The 22,430-nt window shown below is 44.8% G+C and overlaps 1 protein-coding gene across 2 annotated transcripts in view; it reads right to left on the bottom strand.

Annotated features, from left to right (window-relative positions):
- Positions 1-22,430, bottom strand: part of XKR8 (XK related 8) — a 114,485-nt gene that overhangs the window by 75,159 nt on the left and 16,896 nt on the right. Inside the window, exon 3 of one of the 2 annotated variants that reach the window (XM_029619174.1) lies at positions 15,474-19,148. The exons of the other annotated variant lie outside the window; for it this stretch is intronic. Coding sequence (XP_029475034.1) covers positions 18,448-19,148 — 701 coding nt within the window. The 3' untranslated portion in view covers positions 15,474-18,447. Of the gene's footprint in view, positions 1-15,473; positions 19,149-22,430 lie in introns of those variants that run through there. 2 annotated transcript variants of the gene reach the window in all.

The following is a 22,430-nucleotide window of genomic DNA, read 5'->3' on the forward strand; positions in this document are numbered from 1 at the left end:
AGATCATATCCTAGGTTTCAAGAAAAGTTGATTAAATCCAAGCTATCCACAGATGAAATTGTATCCATTACAGATGTGCAATCATTTCATCTGTTTTGGTGGTGCATGCATATTCTGCTGACTTTAAAGTACATGCTAAAAAATGAACTTGCATGTATTTTGGAGTTATGCACATATCCATTTCTTTGTATGTACTATAAAGTCGGCGAGGTAGGTGTGTACTTCTGATATGTATGAAACAAATGCACATCCCTAATATCCATTCTATCTGCCTCCATGCTGACCTATATAAAATAGTAGGAATGTAATAAAGCTTAGACCGCAGGGGTTAACTTTCAATATCTCCTGCAAGTATTTATTGAACAGCTTGCATGCAGATAGAAGCTTGGTCTTAGATATGTTCAACCACAGATTCCTTACCCTGGTCAGATTTTTTTTTTTTCCTGGATTCAGCCTCGTGTAGTGCCAAAGACTCTTTAATAAAGGCTATAGGAGACACTTGTAGGCCAGAGACCTGCCCTCCCAAATTGGTTACCTTCCTGTGGAGCTCTTCCAATTTATTATCCTAATCCTGGAACTTGCACACTGCTTCACGTGTAAAATTACATAGTTTGGAACAGGGATGGATTGCAGCCCACAGAGTATCTGACTCCCTTGTGCCACTTTTCTCTGCAACACATGCATTCAACACACCAAGTCGACTCTGAAACCTGGCAGAATTAAGCCCAAATGTCTTCAAAATAAATGTCACATTTTTCCTAAAATAACTAAGAAATAGAGCATATTCTAGAAAAGCACTTGAATAAACAAAGCTGTAGACCCCCATTCCATCCATGCAACTTGGCTGGGGCCACCCCACAAGTCTGTTTAGCAGAGTACCTCATCTTAGTCACACATGTAGAACACAGGCCCTCACCAAATACAGACTGAAAAGATAATAAAATATAAACAGAAACATGCAGACAAAAACTGAATTTGAAACACCAAGCCAGACTGTATGGAATGGAAAAGCAAATATTATTCCTCACTAAACAAACAATATCAAGAAATATAAAGCATCAATCATAATAGTAAAACCAAACTCATAGAAAGAATAAATATTTCAAAACAGCTGATGAAAAGATCATTCAATGATTACAAACATATAGCATTGTTTTGTTTTGTTTTATTTCTCATTGATAAAATATTTCAAAATAGACACAGCAAACACCCAATAATTAAAACTAGACTAAATCTCCTGCTCTCTGTTTCTGGGAAATTTAGATTCCAGTCACCCTGAGATTGTCATGGATTAGTAAGGGGTGGGAGATGTGCACAACTTTCTTCTCTGTAACACATGTTCATTCTCACACAAACTCCCTTATATTCTCTCTCACACATGCTCACCAGATCACTTACTGGCTCACAGTGCTCTCTCACAGTCATGCTCACTGTCACACACTCATGCTCTTGCTCCCACACATGCTCACTGGCTCATTTGCTCTCTTATTATACGCACACACAGGCCCACTGGCTTAAATAGTCCTCTTGCTCAAACATATGCTCATTGGCTCACTTGTTCTCTCTCACTCGCAAACATGCTCTGGTAACCACAACAAGCCTGACTGTATTATGCAGTGCAACAAAGGAAAAACAAACAGAACATCAAGCAATAAAATCAAGAGATGTGACGACATATTAAAAGCATGAAAAGAATGACTATATCAAAACAGCCGCCAACCATAGAGGATCAATATTCAAAGCACGTTCAGGGCTACTTAGCCGCATGAGTAGGCCTTACGTAGTTAAGTAGCAGCTGTTGAATATGCGCTTACATTTAGTTGCATTAAGTTGTGAGCGGGCAGTGGGTGAAGCGACTTAGCCGTATAACTTATGCAACTAAGTAGCAATATTCAGTCTTGGCTGGGTAAGTTTACCAGCTACAGTAGATGGTTATAACTAATATGTCTAAGTACAAAAATATATGCGTATATTCAGCACTATAGCCGTGCCATTGGATATACTGTGTAATTTAGCCGGATCAGTTACCGTATATCCAGCCAAGTTACTTAAATGGCCATCTTTCAATATTGGGCCCTAATGTTTTAAGAAGTCACACAAATTTGTTCTATTATTTCCCAAACACCAATAAACTACGGTATTTCAAAACAGCACCCACATGAAATAACACTCCAAAATTTGAAATAATTAAAAAATCTCCAGCTCTCCATACCATTAAATTCCTGGCATCTTTTGATTGCACAGAGACTGTTGTGGATTTGGGTGAAGAAGGCCACACAATCGTTATCCACTCTCTCTCATGCACACATGCATGTACTCATACAGACATTAGGTGCTCACTCTCATGCACATATTCAGGCTCTCATACACACAGGCTCTCTCATACACACAGGCTGTCTCATACACACATGCAGGTACTCATACAGACATGTACGTGCTCACTCATGCACATATTCAGGCTCTCATAAACACTTGCAGGCTCTCATACACACATGCAGGTACTCATACTGACAGGTGCTCACTCATGCACATTCGGGGTTTCACACACTTGCAGGCTCTCTCTCTCTCATGCACACATGCATGTACTCATATAGACATTAGGTGCTCACTCATGCACATATTCAGGCTCTCATACATACTTGCAGGCTCTCTCATGCATACATGCATGTACTCATACAGACAGGTGCTCACTCATACACACTTGCAGGCTCTCTCATACACACATGCATGTACTCATACAGACATTAGGTGCTCACTCTCATGCACATATTCAGGCTCTCATACATACTTGCAGGCTCTCTCATATACACATGCAGGTACTCATACTGATATTAGGTGCTCACTCATGCACATATTCAGGCTCTCATACACACTTGTAGCCTCTCTCTCTCTTTCATACACACTTGTAGGCTCTCTCTCTCATACACATATGCTGGTGTTTTCTCTCACATATACCTCTCAGCCATTGTCCTTTCTTGTGGACCTTGGCTATGCCAGCACTGCTCATTTACTGCTGGACGGGAAGTGGGAGGATGTGGCCCTGCAAGGACAGGATGGACTCCGGTGTGGCACGCCTGAGCCCTTCCTTGGGCTGTATCAGGTGCGATTGATGGTGGACAAATAGCGTTGTGCACTTGGGGACATAAGAATAAGCAGGTGAGATGTACTTTCAGGCAATACTTCTAGCCCTAACCAGGAAAAGGACTTTGGTGATAAAATGGGGGCCAAAAGCAGGAGTATGTTAATGTGTATTGAATAGGAAGAGCGAGCGATGGAGATAAAGTCAAAGATCTTATCCTGCCCCTGTATTCATCCTTTTTCAAGCCATTATTGTATTGTAGTGCAGTTTTCCTGCAACCATCCTCAAAAAAAAAGATACTGAAATGTTAACCCAAGCCAAATATTCTCCCTGGAGCATTCAACATTCCCAAAAATGCTCTTTTCCTCCTCGCACTTAAGCAAGAGAAAATGCACTCACCCTGAACTCCTCCTGCCATCACTCCCAATAGTATAGGGATCGTCCACTCCCATTCACCCTCCCCATCTCGGCGTGCAGCTTTCTTCAGCTGGCAGGCCCTGCTGCAGTGCTGCTGCCTTTCAGCCAACGGAGCCAGGGTGCTCCTGCTCTCTGCTCCTTCTGCCTGACCCCTCAGGTTTTCTCTCTTTGACCTGGCACTTTCCTCCTGCTTCTGTGCATGCGCAATCAGAATCGGGGCCGAGATATGGCGTGATGGCCTTTCCCCCATACCTACTCTGGTCCTTGCAGTGACAGGGCTGGGTCTTAACCTTAAGCAATGCACACAACTCTAAATGTTTGCCCCCCCCCCCCCCCCGGCTCATTTCCTTTGCTGATCCAGCCCCGCTAGCACTGTAACTGATGTCCCTGTAGCTGCCCAAGCCAACCTGGGAGTGGGAGATCTGACTCTGTGATGAAACCAAGGCCCAGCAAGCACTGAACCACCTGCCTGGCCCTTCATCTGTGTTTTTAAACTTGCACAATTTTCCTGTCACCGCTATAATTTTCCGTTGTCTGGAAAGTTATGCACACAAGTTCATCTATGGTTGGTAAATTTTATAGATGGATCCATTGTCAGGCACATGAGGCATTATATTGCTACATTTTGTGTGTGTGTGTGATATTAGGCCAACAAACATGCGTTGAGCGTAAACCATAATTACAATCCTTTATATCATTTACTGTAAGAAATGCCTAATAAGGGTCATGAGGTTAACAAAGGGTTACATGTACTGCAAGACTGCCCAAACTTGGGCTCGCTTACTTATAAAAGAAAAACACAAGGCACTGTACTTAGGCTGAGGCAAATATATAATGGAATGGACCTGACTGAGATCTTAAAAAAAAAATTGCATCTCAGGAGAAGCAAACAAAATAAAGCAGGAGCTTCAAGGAATGGGGAAATAGATGTCACCAACTTCAGCAGAAGGGATTCCTAACCCAAAGAGTGTAAAATTAGGAAACATTTTGTAAATGACTTTAAAAAAATGAACACACAATACACATTTCCTATGGGTTGGGCTTTCATTTCTGCTTTTTATGCTAAACCAGAACTGGTTTTACTTCCCTTATGTAACGTATGTAAGCTTTAGCAGCAGGGGCGTTGAATATTTTTTTGTATTTATGTTTTTATAGCTTGCCTATCTCAAAATGGTCATTCTAAGTGAGCACCACAGTCACATATGCTAAACCAGAACTGGTTTTACTTCCCTTATGTAACGTATGTAAGCTTTAGCAGCAGGGGCGTTGAATATTTTTTTGTATTTATGTTTTTATAGCTTGCCTATCTCAAAATGGTCATTCTAAGTGAGCACCACAGACCCAGCTGGAGTACGAAACCTACACAAAGCAGAACACCTCATGTTGGTCACCCACATGGAACACAGAAAATCCCTCACCACAGAATAAGTGACTACAACTTATAAATAGAAACAAAAATTGAAGTCTTATCCCCCTCCTGTTCCCTGGAGTAAGGAGCAGAATGGCTCTTCCTTGCTGTCCCATGCACACACTGCCTGAGGGGAAGGGCCAGAGCAGGAAACCAAAGGTTGTTTCTCTGCTGCCTGCGATTGGGCCACAGGTCACCACCAAAGTTGCAGTACTCCAGCCAATCACCTGCCTAACAAACGGGCTGGCCCTGAATCTGCCCCGTTTACACAGGTTGTTATTCTGAAAATCCACCCACAATGAGTTTGTCTCTTTTTTTTTTTTTTGTCTCTGGTCCTGTTCCGGGAAAGGTCAGTTTCCAGTTCCTTCAATTATGTGACATCCAGCTTTGTGCAGTACTAGGCCACAGTCTCATGCCCTGCATCAGGTCCTCCTCACCCCACAAGAAATCTTCATACCGCTGCCCATTACTGGGGCTTGATTTTTGCCAGTTGTTATCAGGGGGAAACAGCATAATGACTGGGCAGCCAAAGCCTGATTTTCGAGTGTATATTTATTGCTGATGTTGCTGGCTGTCGGGAGCTAATCTATTATGTGGCTATGCCCGTTGGCAGTCAAACCCGAAGTTCCAACATGCTTCCTCCAGAGTAGAGACAGGGTGACATTCCTTCCCCAGCACAGGCAAGATAATACACGTCTTCCTGCGCACAGGTAGGGGATGCCTGCTTTCCCAAGCAATGCAAGGTGGTTCTTCTTGAGCACAGAAACTGCTGGACTGTTCAGAGAGCAATGCTGGAGATCCATGACCCGAGAAGTGATGAAGCCTAATCCAGAAAGGTCATGCAGTGAGCATCACTTGTTTACTTCAGCAGTTAAGGCCCGGTGAAACAGGATTACTGATTTGTGCTCTCCTCTTATGGCTTATTATCATAAATTGTTTTCTTGTTTTGCAATATTTAGTGCTTGTTTTCTTGTCTTGCTTTTTTATTGCTTGTTTTATGTTAATGATCATGGATGTATAATATTATACCCAAAAAACAAAGCAGAAGCCGATCAATAATGCTGGGTAGCGAAAAAACAAAAGGATCGGTGTAACAAAGGATTCTTTATTGAAGCAAGTTCAATAAAGAAGCAAGTTCGATAATCCTTTGTTACACCGATCCTTTTGTTTTTTCGCTACCCTGTATAATATTGTACTCCATACCAACCCCTATGGACAGTAACCCAAAAAATGTCTAACCATACAACCAACAGGGCAGCATCCCTCTTCTTCCACCCACATTTATAATATACCTTGAATAGCAAGTTGGGGGTTTTTTTTTTACAAAAATATTTAAATAACATTTTACTTATATCCTTAACACCAAAATTCTATTTTAAAATGCACCACTGCCCTACAAACCTCTATAGGGTATATGAAAGTAAGGCGTTTAATAAATCCAGACTCTGGCAGAGAGAGAGAGAAGTCATCTTCAGGTGCTTTTTCTCTGCTTAATACATTACACAACAGTGACTAAGGATCTGGACTACAAATGGGTTACAAGCAAGGGACATAATACGACATTCATCGTTTGAATTAATCAAGCATTATGTTAAGAGAAAGTTGACACGAAACAATATTTGTTATCCTGAATGGAGGAATTGTAATGCCAATGAACACTTTCTTTCTTGTGACTCTTGTTTGTTTGAATCAGGCCCCTTAGTCCATGAGTGTTGAAGCCTACTATTGGTTTTGCATCCATCACCCTTCCTGGAGGAAGAAAAAAACGTGAAGGCTTGCTCCTGCTTCACATTATATATATAATATCTATAAAAACCAACAAATAAAAAAAGATTCTTAACCTTACTCCTACCCGAACACACTTCCTGCTTCATCCCTGTTCTAGAATTTCCTCTCTTTTGAAAAGGGTTTGATTCTAATGAATTAAAGACTTTTGCAGCTTTGAATACCTCAATCTCTCCTCTCGGGCAGGAGTGGCCAACTCCACTCATCAGGTGCCATACCCTGGTCTAGTCTTCAGAATATCCACCCTGAATACGCCCGCCTGTCACTTTTTAGCCCTAAGGAGGATGTTGCCTGCTGCTCCTATAGGTAGGAGCAGTTTTCTGTCTCCACTGAGCACAGCACATAGCCTCTCTGCTTCCAACACTGCTCTCATTTACACCCATAATTATTACAGCTGTGGAACTGAGGCGCCACCCTTGCACCCAATTATGAGGGTGTGGAGGAAAGAAAATAGCCAGCTTAATTAGGGTTTGTTCACATACAGCTTCTCCTATCCTCTCGCCCCTCAAGCACGGCAAGTTGCAACAGCCGCTCCCTCTCTCATTGATAAAACCCATCTGCAAGTCACCTCTCCCCCACTGAAGTGATCCCTCCCTGCCTCTGGTTAACCACTCACAGGGGTGAGTTCTACATCCTTATTATTGTAAGTGGGTGCTGTTGGCAGAGGCTCTGTAAAGACACAGGCAGGGAAGTGGCCTTGATGTTAGGATGTTGAGCAGTTCCAGGTTGCTAGCTCACCCCTATCATTCAAACTGCAACCTACAGCAAGTTACTTTACCTCTCTTTGCAAACATTTAAACTGTAAGTCCTTGGGGGAAGGGTCACTGTATCCATAATATTGATTTCATGCAATAAAACTGAAAATAGCAGTGAAGGATATCAAACTGTGGCCTAAGCTTGATGATGAGGGTCAGAGTTACCTGTCCCTGAGTGCCACAAGCCAGTCAGATTTTCAAAGTACCTCCACTTAATATGCCCTAGCTGTGACCACAGCATGCAAATCCATCTCATGCATACACCGGGTAGATATCCTGAATATGCAGCTGACTTTCAGCACATGTGGACCAGCTTTCTACCCCTCCTTTATAACTTCGAGCCTGCAGCTCTTTTGCATAGGGCATATAGGAAAAGAAATATATCAATGCAGATGAAGGGCCTATATCATTTCTAAAGTATCTATAATGTTTTAAACTACCACAAATTCACACCCTCAACAATAACAACCACCCTATGGGAGGGAGGGGATGTCAAAATATGAGAGCCATGCATGTATAAATGATATAAAAAAAAAGTGGCTGCTGATCTCTACACAGGGGGAATAAATTCCCCTTCATAACTGCAGACCATTCCCACCCAAGCTTTTACTGTTTTGTTTTTTTTTGGCTACAGTTATTGCAAATAAAATTATCCAAAAACTGCCCCAAAGATTACAATAACTAAAGCATCAAGGATGCTCAAGCTCGCTCATAATCCAAAGCAAGGCGCTGAGCTTCGGCACGGCGAAACTGCAAACGGCTTACACGGCCCAGGCAGCCTTTGTCAAGGTACAGCTTTGGTGGCCAAAAGCGGCAAGTGAGGAGTTGCATCTCCAAAAAGAAAAGCATCATGTGGCCAGGTCCTTCCACAACTGCCCCACGAGTTACACCTGCTCTTTGGCAAGCACAGGTTGGACGGATGAACTTATGTGCACACTTCTTAAAATGGAAAAGAGTATGCCTAAGTTTTAACTCCAGCCCCTATACCTCCACAATGACTGAAACCTCAGCCCTAGCCTTTCGTATGACTTCTTTAACCCTTACAGGTACATCCCCTCCACACCGTACACCATTATACACTCAACTTGGGAGCAGGTCTCTTTCCTTCTAAATATTAGGGATGTGCCTTCATTTCTTGTTTCAGCGGGTACTTGCGTACATCACCCACTTTCTAGTATATGCAAATAAATGGATAATATGCATGTATTTTTAATAAAGAGTTATGTGCATAATATCCATTTTTTTTCATGTGTACTAGAAAGGCAGCAAGGTATCCACAGCAACAGAATGAATGCACATCCCTAGTAAACAGAAGCAAGTACTATCCCTTCCTAAGTATATTCTCTTGCCTTGTGCCTCACGTGTAATACCTGAAACCTAAAACACGTTTCTTTACCCAGTGGTCAAAAGTAAAAGCACAGTCCTCTTTATTTACACTGTGGCACTGTCTGATGCAGTCTACGAAAATAGAAAAATGCTTATTGCTTCCTCTAGATGACTGCTGAAGTGCGAGTCTTAAAGACTCTCGTGTGCATGCTAAAAATAGCAAAGAATACGCAAAGGCCTTACTGTGCATGTCAAAGGGGTCCTAAAAGGACATTAGTGTTAGCTTAGTAAAATTTGCATGCAAGCAAATGCCACAGAATGTGGAACACATAACAGTGTTATATACAAAGCAGGGGTTACTAAATTCATTAAATATCTTGCGATGCTCACCCTCTACACTATTTTGTGTGCGTGCTCGTTAAATTGCCACTACTGCTTACCTCCAACCACTAAGGGCAAGAGAAATAGCGTAGACGCACAACAGAGCATGCTGTTCTCCCTTTCCCTTCATTCTAGTAGGCCTCCAAGAGGTATAGAAGCCTGCCACATGGTTGTTGCTTGTCAGTACAGACAGAAGTGGGAGGACCCACTACATGCCAGAAGCTTAGGTCAAGAACACAACAGCCAAATCACGACCGCTCACTCAGGCGGCTCACCTATTGAGCAAGGAGAAAGAAGAGCTGTAATGGGGAGGCTGGCAGGCAGACGCAGCTGCTGCTACTTCTGCTGTCTGTTTACTTTTATTAATGAACAGGCCACGGCAATAAGAGGTGTGGGAGAACCAACACTCAGTGCTGAGCTCCCGCCGCGCACCCAGGCACCTCTCCTGGGCGTGCGATTTTGTATTCAAATGAGGCCACGTGCTAATAAAGAGGCGCTAGGGACACTAGCGCGTTCCTAGAGCCTCCTTATAGTGGAAGCAGCGGCTGGCTGTCAGCGGGTCCCTCAACCGACGCTTAATTTTACTGGCATCAGTTTTTGAACCCGCTGACAGCCGTGGGTTCAGAAAATGGACGCCAGCAAAACAGAATGTCTGTTTTGGTTTTTTTTTATTATTATTTTTGGTGCCTCCAACTTAATATCGCTATGATATTAAGTCAGAGGGTGTACAGAAAAGCAGTTTTTTCTGCTTTTCTGTACACTTTCCCCAGTGCTTTCAAGTTAATACCTGCCCTTGGGTAGGCGTTAATTTCTGAAAGTAAAATGTGCGGCTTGGCAACACATTTACTTTCAGTATTCCGGGGGAATAACTAATGACCTCATCAACATGCATTTGATGAGCACTATTAGTTTCAGGGGGGGTTGGCTGTGCGTTTTCCACGCACTATTACTACCCCTTACAACAGCGCTTCTCAACCGGTGTGTCGCCAAGCACCGGCAGGTGTGTTGCATGCTCCCGGTCTCTCCCGCTGCTCTTCCTTCCCTGCTGCCATTGCCACCGGGCTATCAGTATGTTCAAGCCCAGTGGCAACGGCAGTGGTGGTAGAAGAAGCAGTGGCACCTGTGGCTGACCTTTTCTTCTTCCCGCCCCCCCGTGACCCGGAACAGGAAGTGATACGTGGTGCGTAGGAAGGAGAAAGAGCCGTGCCACTTGGAAAAATAGCAGCAGCGGCAGCAGCAGCGGCCCCCCTAGCAATCAAAGCAGCCGGTAATCGGGAAAGGAGACAGCAGCATGAGCCTCCCGCGGCCGATGGGATTCTTCTTTCTTGGCCTGCGGGGGCTGGAGGAGGAGGCTGCTGCAGTTACCATTTGTGCTGGGGGGGGGGGGAGGGGGGGAAGAGGAAGTGAGTGAGAGAAGCAGCCAGCCAGCCAGCCTGTGTGTGATTGAGAGAAACTGGTCAGAGAGCTGATGTGTGTGTATATGTGAGAGACAATGAAAGTGACTGCTCAGGGAGGTGACTGATGTGTTTGTGTGAGAGAGAGAGAGAGAGAGAAAAAGCATGGAAGTGAGAAATCTGGGTATGTGAGAAAGCATGGGCATAAGAAGCCTGGTGTTGGGGGGGGAGGGGGGTTTGAAAGAAAGCAGGGGAGAGAGAAGCCTGATTATGTGAGAGAGAGAGCATGAGAGAGAGACTGGTGTGTGTGTAACAGAGAGAAAGTGATTATGGGAATGAGAAGCCTGTGCATGTGAAGAGTGAGCATGGGAGTGAGAAACCTGGGTATGTGTGAGACACAGCATGGGAGGGAGAAGCCTGTATATCTGAAAGAGAACATGGGCGTGGGAAGCCTGTGTGTGTGTATACATGAGAGAGGTCAGGTGACTGGTGTGTGTTTGTGTGTGTGTGTGAGAGAAAGAAAGTGATTATGGGAAGGAGAAGCCTGTGCATGTGGAGAGAACAAGCAAGGGAGTGAGAGACTGGTGAGAGTGAGTGTGTGTGTGTGTGTGTGTGTGTGTGTGTGTGTGTGTGTGTGAGAGAGAGAGACAGAGAAAATGATTATGAGAGTGAGAAGCCCATATATGTAAGTAGAACACGGGAGAGGGAAGCCTGTGTGTGTTTATGGCATGAGAGAAACTGTTCAGGAAGGTGACTGGTGTGTGCATGTCAAAGACTGTTTGGGAGATGATTGGTGTGTGAGAGACAGAAACTGGTCATGGGGGCATGACTGGTATGGTGTGTGTGTGTGAGAGACATGGGCACTAAGAAAGAGGACCATGAGTGTGTATAGCATGAAAGAAACTGTTCAGGAAGGTGACTGGGGTGTGTGTGTGTGTGTGTATATAGAAGCTTAGCTTCTACTGCTGCTTCTGGTGTGTGCCATGGCCTGCAGGGAAGGGGAGTAGGAGAGCTGCTGGAGGGGGTAAGTAAAGGTGGCTTTTTAAGTTTATTTTTCTTGACTGCCATTTTAATTGTGCGATGTCTGCTTTTTTGAAATATTTTATTGGTGTTTCGAGAATGTTTAATAGTTTTTATGAGTTTTTAATTGTTGGATGTTATTCTGTTCATAGCTGTTTTGAAACATTTATTCTGCTTATTAGTATAGTTTTACAATTATTTCTGTGTGGGGATCTATAGTTGCTTGCTAGTTCTGTTTTCCTAATAAGAGGTGTATTGGTTTTTAGGACCTGATTTAATATTTGTAGTGTTGCCTTTTCATAGATAGGGTTGCTCCTGTTTGAGTGTATTCCATAATACAGGTGTAACTGTGTGCGGATTAGTTTATGTGCATTACTACAGATCCTGGGAGTATGTTAGGTCGGTTCTGTGTCTGTTACCGAGATGAGATATTTTACTAGCATGTAAGCGTTTGTATCAGTCTTATTTGTTGTGTTTTCTCAAGAGGACATGCATTGGTGGTAAACTGCTGTCTTTTCATAAGTAGGGCTATTGAGCCTGGAAGTAGAAGGAGTTTGAGATGCTGTTACTGAGATGACACCAGAACATCTTTTTTGTAGGGTGAGTTGTATGGGGAATGTCGTAATTCTGCTTTACATCCATTATTGTGGGTCAGGGGGGTTCCCGTGGATGCAAACTGTACTTTTACATCTAGCCCCATGACGATCATGGGTCAGCGTGTCATGCATGTGAGAACCATCTGTCAGGTGTGTCCCGACAGAAAAAAGGTTGAGAACCACTGCCTTACAGTATAAGGGGTAATAATAGCACATCTAAAACGCGCAGCTAAATGGAGCGCACCGTTCTGTATCGGCCTGTTAGGATGCTCGGTGCTGTGGGATAAGCACAGAGAATCCTTAGCTGCAAAAAAAAAGAGAGAAGATTGAGTAGGTGGGTCTGTCTGGCGGGCTCCACTTTTTCCCTTCCTTCTTCACCTGGCATTTAAATGTCTCTCCATCACAGTTTTATTTTATTTTTTTTTAAGGAGGAACAGCCCCACTCCCTCGCAAGCCACAAAAGCAGGGCCTCCCCCTCCAACGAAGGGTGGCTCCCCTCAGGGGCAAGTGACTCGGCAGCGAGTCCTCCCCTCAGCTCCCTCCCCCACCATGTAAAAAAACCAAAAAGCTTTCAAAGGGGGCCAGACATACAGGGAACACTTCTCAAAAATAAAATGTCCTTTCTTTATCCAAAGGCAAATGTATTTCCATTGCCTCAGGTACAAACTGAGAGCTTTTCTCCTGTTCTGTCTCTATGGGAAAAATGCTTAGTGAACGAGACCCTTAGATTGGGAGCCCTGACTGTAATCCGCTTGGACGTGCCCAAAAAGCAGAATCCATGTCACTATCTAAGTTACCAGAAGACAAGGGTCACTGTGGACATTGTCACTGTAACCGATGAGCACTGGAGGTGATCAGAGGACGGAGGCTGAAAAGCCACCTGTGCTGCAAAAGAGTTTTTTAAGCTGACCCCGTTGCTTTGGCTCGAGTGCAGAGCTCACTTCTGTGAGGGCTGAGGCAGTAACAGGATGGTTCAGCACAGGCAGCGGGGTGCCCACACCCCAGGGTGCTCGTTTTTGAGGAGGGAATGATCAGAGGCTGCTGCCCTTCCGAGTCAGGGTGGCCGGATGCTGCCCTGGGCTGCCGCCCTCGCCTGCTTGCTTCTGGTCCCGGCCCCGTCCTCTTCCACCAGTCTCTGAAGACGGATGGTTTGAAGCGCACAGTCACGCCGGCTCTCTGATCTTTGGGAGCGCTTCACTTTGCTTTGGGCTGCCTCACACCTGCAGGCCGCTGCAATCTCGGGCGCTCAAGTCAGCTCGCCCCTTACCACGCGCGCTAGCCTTACGTCCGATGCGATAGGGGAGGGACCTAGCGCGTCGCTAATAGTGCACGGCACAAGCAAATTCCAAGTAGATGAGGCTATTGGCTATTACCATGCAATGCCAAGAATTTCCACCCAGCCCAGGTGCTCATTTTAACACGGCACATTTAACGCCTGCCTGGGAGCAGGAGGAACCACAGAAAGCAGCAGTCTCAACTTCTGGCCCAACTGAAGGAGTGAATAAAATGAATATTAAGTGGCAGGCACTTAATTTATTCACTCCACTTACTGCCGATCGGTCCACTCACTGTCACATCAGCAAAAAGGACCAATCCCCTTTCAGAAGGCTGTCCTGAAAGAGGATTGGTCCTTTCACCGACAGGTGAAATTAATATTTATTAATTTATTACACTCCTGCTAGAGCGTGTATTAGGTTTCCTACTTCTCTCTGCACTCAGAAACAACCCCCCTGAACCAGGCTTGGTTATACCAAATGCAACATGGCTTGCAGTTTTGTAACATTTTCTCTCTCTCTTCTCCACTTGTAATTGTAAAAAGCCCTTCTTTATCCTAGACTTTCTGCTGAGCCATAGATAAGAAAAAAAACAAAACAAAACAGGATTTACCCCTCTGTTCTTTTTCTTAGATTTTGTGGTACCCTGGCGTTACCCTCGCTTCCCTCAGGTGAAATTCTGCATATATGCAAACGCTCAGCAGTATTCAGGAAAGACAGACACATGCACCATTTCTAAATTATATATTTCTGTTAAATTAACATTGGCAAATATTCCAAGAGTCACATTTTCTCTGTACTGAAAAATATATCTTATGAATTCTTTATTTTTTAAAAATACTTTAAAAAGTGTTTAGAAAAAGCATTATTGTCTAACGGCATCATAGGACCATGCATTGAAATCTGAGATACAATCTGTGTATCATAAACCAATGGCAAGGCAGTGTTACACTGAATGAAGACCTTACAATGTACTCCAAATGCAATCAGATTGCACCGGTGTTGGCTGAACATATCCTACTGCAGACTATGTAGTGAAGGATTTCAAGGTGCAGCCCCTGTGCTGAGGATATGCAGCTTTTGGCCTCCTGCCCGCCCAACACACCCAAGGCGTGTAGCTCAAATCCTTTAATGCACAGCCTACAAAATGCAATTACCTGCCGATTTACACATTATTAAGGCATGAGAAGGGAAAGAAAGGCACACCTGGCACTGGAGCAAACATTTTGGAGGAGACGCCGTTTATACAGCATTAGAGCAATACAACAGTTCTAATTCATGGGGAAGTTATACACAAACTTTTCAGCATTTTTCAAGGTCACCCGTAGTAGGCTGAGGTTACTTGGGCCATCACCCAAATAGGATCCTGAGCAGTCCTTCGGAGGAAAGTTATGGCTCCAGCTAAACAAACTGAATTGCCACATACATTTTACATTGCATTGTGCGCTGAAACACAGGAACATGACGGCAGAAAAAGTCCCTATGGCCCATCCAATTAATTTAGCATTATAATTCTCATCTCTTCCTTGGAGATCCCCTGTATTTATCCTGTGCTTTCTTGAATTTGGATACTTGTTTTTTTGTCTCCACCACCTCCACAGGGAGGCCGTACCATACATCCACCACCCTCTCTTTAAATAAATATTTCCCAAGATTACTCCTGAGTCTGCCCCCTTTAAACCCTCATTCTAGAGCCTCCTTTCCATTGAAAAAGGTTCACCTCCTGTGCATGGAAACCTTTGAGATATTTGAATGTCTCTATCATATCTCCCCTATCTCGCCTTCCTGTAGGGCATACATGTTTAGATCTTTAAGTCTATCCCCATATGCTTTAGAGCAAAGACCACTGACCATTTTAGTAGCCGCCCTCTGGACTGATCCTAACTGCTTTATATCCTTTTGAAGATGTGACCTCCAGAACCGTACTCAGTATTCAAAATGAGGTCTCACCAGGCCCTTATACAGGGGCAATATCGCCTCCCTTTTTCTGCTGATCATTCCTCTCCCTGTGCCGCCAACCATCTTTCTGGCTTTTACCATCACTTTATCCATCTGTTTGGCCACCTTAAGATCCCACTCTTCCTTTGTGCTTAGAAGAAAGTCACCTCTAATACTGTCCCTTTCCCTTGGGTTTCTGCATCCTAAATGCATTATTCTGCATGTTTTTTAGCTGCCAGACTTCAGATCATTCCTCGAGCTTCACTAGATCCCTCCTCATGTTTTCTACACTGAAAGTTCTAAAAAGCGTAGGGGGAGGGACAGCTCAAGCAATGAGATTTTTCCGTTGGCCACCTTGCTCCACAACCCCTACTACATTCAATGCACATTCTATTGAAAATGGCCCCAAACAGCCTGAGCTGAGGTAAAGAGAAGCTTATTGGTAGAAGGGATTTCAACTTGTGGCCCAGGATTTCCACCGAATCAAAGCTCAGTCCTGTAAGGCCATCAGATCACACTTCAGCCCTAGTACAGTGCAATCCATCCGTTGCCCATAAGACAAGTGCCATCACAAAAAGAAATTCAATGTCTTTACGTCTCGTACACAAAACACAAACCTATGAAACTAGACTGCTTAATACTGTGGCAGGAGCCACTCTTGTTAGCAAAACTACTATTTTTTTTTTTTTTTGGAATGACTATTCAAAAAGTACTTGCAGTCTATGAGAATTATGAAGACCACAGGTGACTTCAGCAAAGTGACAAATGCAACTGTATTAAATCATGTCCATGAGGAGGGACAGGAAGACCCCTGCCAGTGCCCTACGTGTAATGCTCAGTTACGCAGCGCTCCATCTGAAGGTCTTCTTAATCTACACCAGCACCACCTGCCAGTAAACAGGGATGAAGGGAACACTATTGTGGTGTCGCCATGTTAAACGTCCTCCTCCTGGGGAGGAGAACCTCAGCAAGCCCAAACCGGGGCAAAAGAATCAAAAGCAAACCCAAAAATATCCCCTGTAGAAGGGTAAGTGAGCCAAGAGGCTGCAAGCTCTCGTCTCTTTCATGTGAACGGGAAGATGAACTGTGTCACATTTGCCCTTTCAGTTAACATTAAAAGGTAACTGAACATGTAAAACATTTTAAAAGGGAATTCAAGAGTGTTAATGTACTAAGACAAGCACTTTTTAATACTATGGATCAAATTCATTCTTTCTATGCTACCGGGGGGGGGGGGGGGGGGGTCAATTTTCAAAACATCTGGTCAGCTACCTTTGGGAGTTAGCTGGTTAAAAACAAAACACAACTCTTGCAAAATGTACCCATCTAAATGCAAAAGATGCACACATTTAGCTGGATAACCAAAGGGGCATCTCCAAGGATATTTCTGAGGCTGGCCTACAACAGCTGGTTAGGGCTGATTTTCAAGGCTAACCAGCTAAGTTGAGTTGGTTACAGTGAGATGAATGAATTGCAAGCTTAAATCAACCTAACAGGTCAAATGTTCAGCCAAAAACCTAGCCAGTTAGGTTCATCCAAAAACATCCCTAAAAACAATTAACAGATGACCTTTTGCCACTCAGCAGTGAAGACTGACCCCTCCCCTCCACTGCCTGCGTATTAAATCTTCCTGGGACCACATCTGCATTACAGAGCAGAGTTTTGGTCTCATTTTTTCAAACACACTGGCGCTGGAAAAGTGCAGCCAAGGACTAAGTTCTTTAGAGGCTGAGGTATCTACAGGACCGAAATATCAACAACAGTACAAATATTCATTGGGAACTATGGGATAAAGAGCAACCAGAGCAAATCCAAGGATTTGGAGAAAGGAGTGTGTGGTTGTGTTCCATTTGTAAGCAAAACACCCCCCCTCCCCCACGTGCCACAGTGGAGTGCGCCGGAGGGGGGGTAAGGAGAGCCCAAAAGGGCGACTCTGGCTCTCACTGTCATCCAAGCCAAGCCCTCTGCCTTTAATTCTCAACCTAACATGAAGCATCTTCACCTTCCTCCCTATATCTAACCAAGAGGAATGAGCAGAGGGTCGCCGCGCCGGCTGCGTGCACGGTGGAGATGCTGTAATAAGCGCGCATACTCCCAGCCTCGTGCTGGTCCTGTCCTGCCTCTACTCGCAGTGCGCCAGCCTGGCGAGGGCATTTTTGGAGCAACGCGAATACAGGACTGCAAACGTTGAGACTGTACAGCACCCTGCACGGACGACCCAGAAACCCATGAGAAGGATTCGTCGGGATTAGCCTACTGCTTCAGGGCTAAAGCTGGGAGTCAGGAATAAGGAAACATCTCTAAATCTCGCCCTGCAACAATTAAAAATGTGTCCCCGTTTCATAGATCCGGGCACAAACATCTCTCCAACCTCATCCTCTCAGCGACCCTAACGGACAGCCATTTTGTTTGCTCCACGTGACCTCATCCTGGTAATCCTCGCGAAACAGCAGAATGTGTACAGCGGCAGCATAAAAAAAAGAGGGAATAATCTGTTTGCAAGCACACCAACCCCTCCCCCCCCCCCTCCTTCCCCTGACAGGAGGTCAGATGATAACACTAGCAAAAGGTTACAGGACAAACCGAAGCTGGGTCTACGTTAACTGGAAAAGCAAAGATTGAGGGCAGTCTGCAACTACATAAAGGGGGGTGAGGGGGAGATGGCTGGGGACCGGACGAGAGCTAATGGGTCTAAACTGCCCCGTGGAAAGAAAGCTGCATCAGCAGAGGCTTTTAAGGGCAGGGCAGACCGAGGCAAAGGGTCCTGCAGGAGCTGGGATAAGGGATTTCTTGCATTCCTTTTCAGTGCTGTTTTTCTAAGAACTTATTTTAAAAGATTGTTTTGCTGCAAAGTCAATATACACATATGGAATAAGAGCATTTCCCTGCCAATACTGCTATGCATCCACAATAGGGCTCTGTAGCACAGCTGAACATTTCAACACTGGCTGCTCCGGATCAGTCAAAATACTGCTTTAAGTAAATACTGAGAAATTCCTGACAAAACATCAGAAGAGACTCTTTGTTCCAAACTAACATTAGATGCCAGTCCTGGGGTGTCTGCACTTTTAGGGTCAATAGGTCCAGGTGCTGGGATTCAAGCTCACAGAAGAGGCAGAAACCATATTCTGGGATAACTGGTGCATTCTGGGATTCAGAAAAGAGACACGTTTTCTGGTGTCTAAGCTTCTAAAGTCAACTTCATCATAAAATTCCTCCGCTCTCCCCTGTGCCTTCGGATGGAAGCACAGATAGTACACACCTCTCACCAAAATCCCAGCGATGAGGCAGCACACTGCAGCTAGAAAAGCAGGCAGGGCATACGTGTCCGTGGTAAAAGGATCTCGGTAAACCCACCAGGAGAGCAGAAGGATCAGACTATCCGTGCTGATAAACGAATGATAAATTATACTCCGGTATAACGTTCTCCCCTTGGCCACGTTGAACCAGCAGAAGTACAAGATCACAGCCACCGTCGCCCGATAGAACCATTCCAAGGCAGGGTGCTGCATGAAATCCGTCTTCTGAAGCTGGACCCAGGCGAAGAGGCCGACCCAGACCAGGAAGAAGTGCAGCATGACGTAACACGGGAAGACAGCAGCAAACAGGGCGATGCTGAGGATCCTGGGGCAGATCAGGAGCAGGTTCCACAGGAAATACAGGACAGAGCCTCGCAGCTCCAGCTGGCGCGTGTCCTTCAGGAAGGAGCGCAGGGCCCGATGGTAATCCAACACAGCCCAGGCAATGGCGAGAAAGGACACACAAATGCTGACGTCTGGAGAGGAACAACAAAGCAAACATCATCCCAGGAAGAGAGCTGCCGAACCTTTCTCTGGCGCTCTTCACAAGAAAGGCTCGGGGTTACATTTAGTTAAGTTTATAACTTTTTACATTCTGTCTATCGTTCTAGGTGGATTCCAAGGTCTGAAAACATTGGACATCCACATATAAAAAAAAGACAAAAGAAAAAAAAAAATCATAAAACAGCGTCTCTTCATCAAATTAAGCTAAAGCTTAAAAACGATTGCATTTTAAAAGATTAAGAAAATGTTTGTGAAAAATTAAAAAAACAAACAAACAAACAAAAAACTTTAAAGGGTTTTTTTTTTCGGAACGACTGAAAATCCTCCATTTCACGAAGTCCTGCAGGGAGTGTATTCTATGGGGGCCATGCACAGAGAAAGCTCGCTCCCCTATATCCTGAAGAATAAGAACCACCAAAAGCTGTTAATCTAACGTGTGAACAGTCAACAAAATATTGAGGATCATCAAGTTTAAGAGCTTTTAAAAAAAAAAAACCAAAACCACAGCATTAACAATCTTAAAGTTAACCCTCTATATCCTGCCTCGAGGGGCAAGGTGCAATAAGGCGAGCGGCGGCATTCTGCAATCTGGTATTTGGGAAGCCCGATGTAAAAAGTGCATTTCAATGATCAACTGTGGTTGAAACAAATGACCGGACAAGGATCCAAGAGTCCCCTTTAGACCAGATGTATTTTAGTTTCCTGATCATCCTAAGGTCTGTATTCAAAAGCCATTTAGACGGACAATGTAACAGTTATCCATCTAAATGGCCTGCCCTGCTATATTTAGCCCTTATCCAGAATAAGGGCAGGCAAGAGGCATCCTAACCAGGAGCCTTAGCCGTGTAAGTTAAGCGACTAACTCTGATCACGCCATAGGGCTGACGTAAAGTTAGCCGGGCATATTCAGCGGCACAACTGCACCGCTGAATATGCCCTACTAGTTAGCCCGATATGTTTATGCAGCAAAAAATCCTCCCCCAAGTCTATAAAAGGAGGAGGTCAGAATATTTTGTACTTGGGACTTTCATGTGGACGGAGAATATAGAAAAAGCTCGTTCTTCAGCAGAAAACCATTTGGAGGGGGCACCCCAGCTCACCCACAGGGCATCTTGCAAAAATTTAGGACAAGTTTGTTCTGGCTCAGCCAGGTATTCCTAGCCTGGATACAGGCGGAAATTAACTCAAACATAGAAACCACAGGGCACGGACTGGTAACCACGATTATGTCACCTGCATACATCCTGAGATGCACGCCAAAAGAAGAAAATAAGAGGACAAAGCAGCTGTAAATATACATTTAAAAAACAGTGGTCCCCAACCCTGTCCTGGGGGCCCACCAGCCAGTCGGGTTTTCAGGATAGCCACAATGAATGTGCATGAGAGAGAATTTGCATGTTATGGAGGCAGTGGGCCCCCAGGACAGGGTTGGGGGACCACTGATTTAAAGGAACAATTGAGCAGGGCGATCCCTGTGGAACACCAGCAGACCCCAGTCCTTCAACCCAACACCACCAACACGAGGCCGATCTAACCAAAAAGGCAAAATTCCCAACCAACAGCCTTGAAAAAAGTGCTACCCAAACTCCTGAGAGACTGTGGTATTTGGGCCACGGAGTCCAAGAACCAGATATGGCAACCTCTCATTCCTAATTTAACAAAAACATGTTGGAGGCATGATCTTGGGAGAAATGCCCTCTGTTGCCTCGGGAACCAACTTAGAGTTGTAAGCTCTCGGGCAGGGACTGTACATGAACCGTAACCGCCTTCAGCAGGAGTTTGGAAAGGTGAGTATTGATATCCAAGACCCCCATTCACATGGATGCATCTGGCACAATGCAAAGATGATGCATTTCCTAGTCTTCTTTCCAAGTTACCAATGGCCTGGCTCTTCCGTGCCCTCCCTTTGGATGGATTTGGTTGAAATTTGACAGGCATGTTGGCACCTCTCCTACCAAATATGCACAAGCAGAGGGCCCCCAAAACATGCATATGCAGGAACAGACAGACAGACAGGCAGGCACTTTTCGCTGATGAAACGCACCTATAATAAAAGAGGCTGCCAGACACGGAGAAAGCAGACAGCAGAGCCACTACAAGGGGCTGAGGGTTTGCTCAGTATTTTTCTTTTAAACCTTCATCTTACACCCACAGTGGCGTAATACAGGAGTTTCCATTAGTGACTAGAAGAGCAACACAGTGGGACTACCCCACTAACTAGCCTCAAATGTCCAGCATCTGTGTAAAAAAACAGGACAAAAGGGGTACCAACAACTATTGGAAACAAACAAATCAAGTTCCCTTTTTGTGCTTTTCCTTCATATTTTAATTCTTGTCAAGCCGCTCCCACCATATTCTGAATCTCATGAAATTGTGATGCTCCTGTATAGACACCGTGCAGAACCCCATGTAGACACTGCACGGCTGCAGAGAAAACATGAACAGCACCATAACCTCACAGCAGAGGATGGCAGGGAAGACACATAGTCCTACACAGAGCAGTATAGGCAGGAGCAAACTATCACCCAGCCAAGCTGAATCACTGGCTGCATATCGCTCAGTTTATTAAAATGTTGTATACCGCTTACATCATAAAATATCAAAGCGTTTAATCAGGGACATACATAGTAAAATGCATCACAACAAATTAACAGAACATTGCTCCATAATGGCCCTCTTAAAAAGGCAAGGGGGGCTCCATTCTAATTTTATCAGGAAGGCAGATCCACGACATGGGCCCTGCTGCAGACAAAGGCCCGGTCCCTAGTGACTTTAAGGTGGGCTAGGTTCACTGTTGGGACTTCCAACAAATACTTCCGAGCTGATCTCAAACACCCAGCTGGACGGAATAAAGCTCACCCAGCCAGGCTGGTCTAAGTTCAGTGAACTGACAACAATCACTGCAGGCTTATACAGAAGTCACCATCTGGTAAGGAAGCCAGCGTGGGTCTGCCAGGACCGACGAGATGTGGTCATGCATTTTGAAATCAGACAGAATTCAGCTGGAGTGGCCAATACTGAATTACAGAGAAGCCCAACGTATGATGCGTCGCAGTTCTCCAAGCTACGAAGCACAAACGACTGAAGGACCACGCGGGTCAAGCAGGGGGAGCAATTTCTTTTTTAACCAGTTGGAGCTTAAAGAATGAAGCCCTCGTAACAGATTTTAGATGAGGTCTGAAGGACAGGTCAAAATCCAAGGGTCACCCCAAGGGATACTGCGGTTAGTACGCAGGAAGTTAAGAAGGCAAATT

The sequence above is a fragment of the Rhinatrema bivittatum genome, chromosome 11 (genome assembly GCF_901001135.1).
Source record: "Rhinatrema bivittatum chromosome 11, aRhiBiv1.1, whole genome shotgun sequence".
Classification (NCBI taxonomy): domain Eukaryota; kingdom Metazoa; phylum Chordata; class Amphibia; order Gymnophiona; family Rhinatrematidae; genus Rhinatrema; species Rhinatrema bivittatum.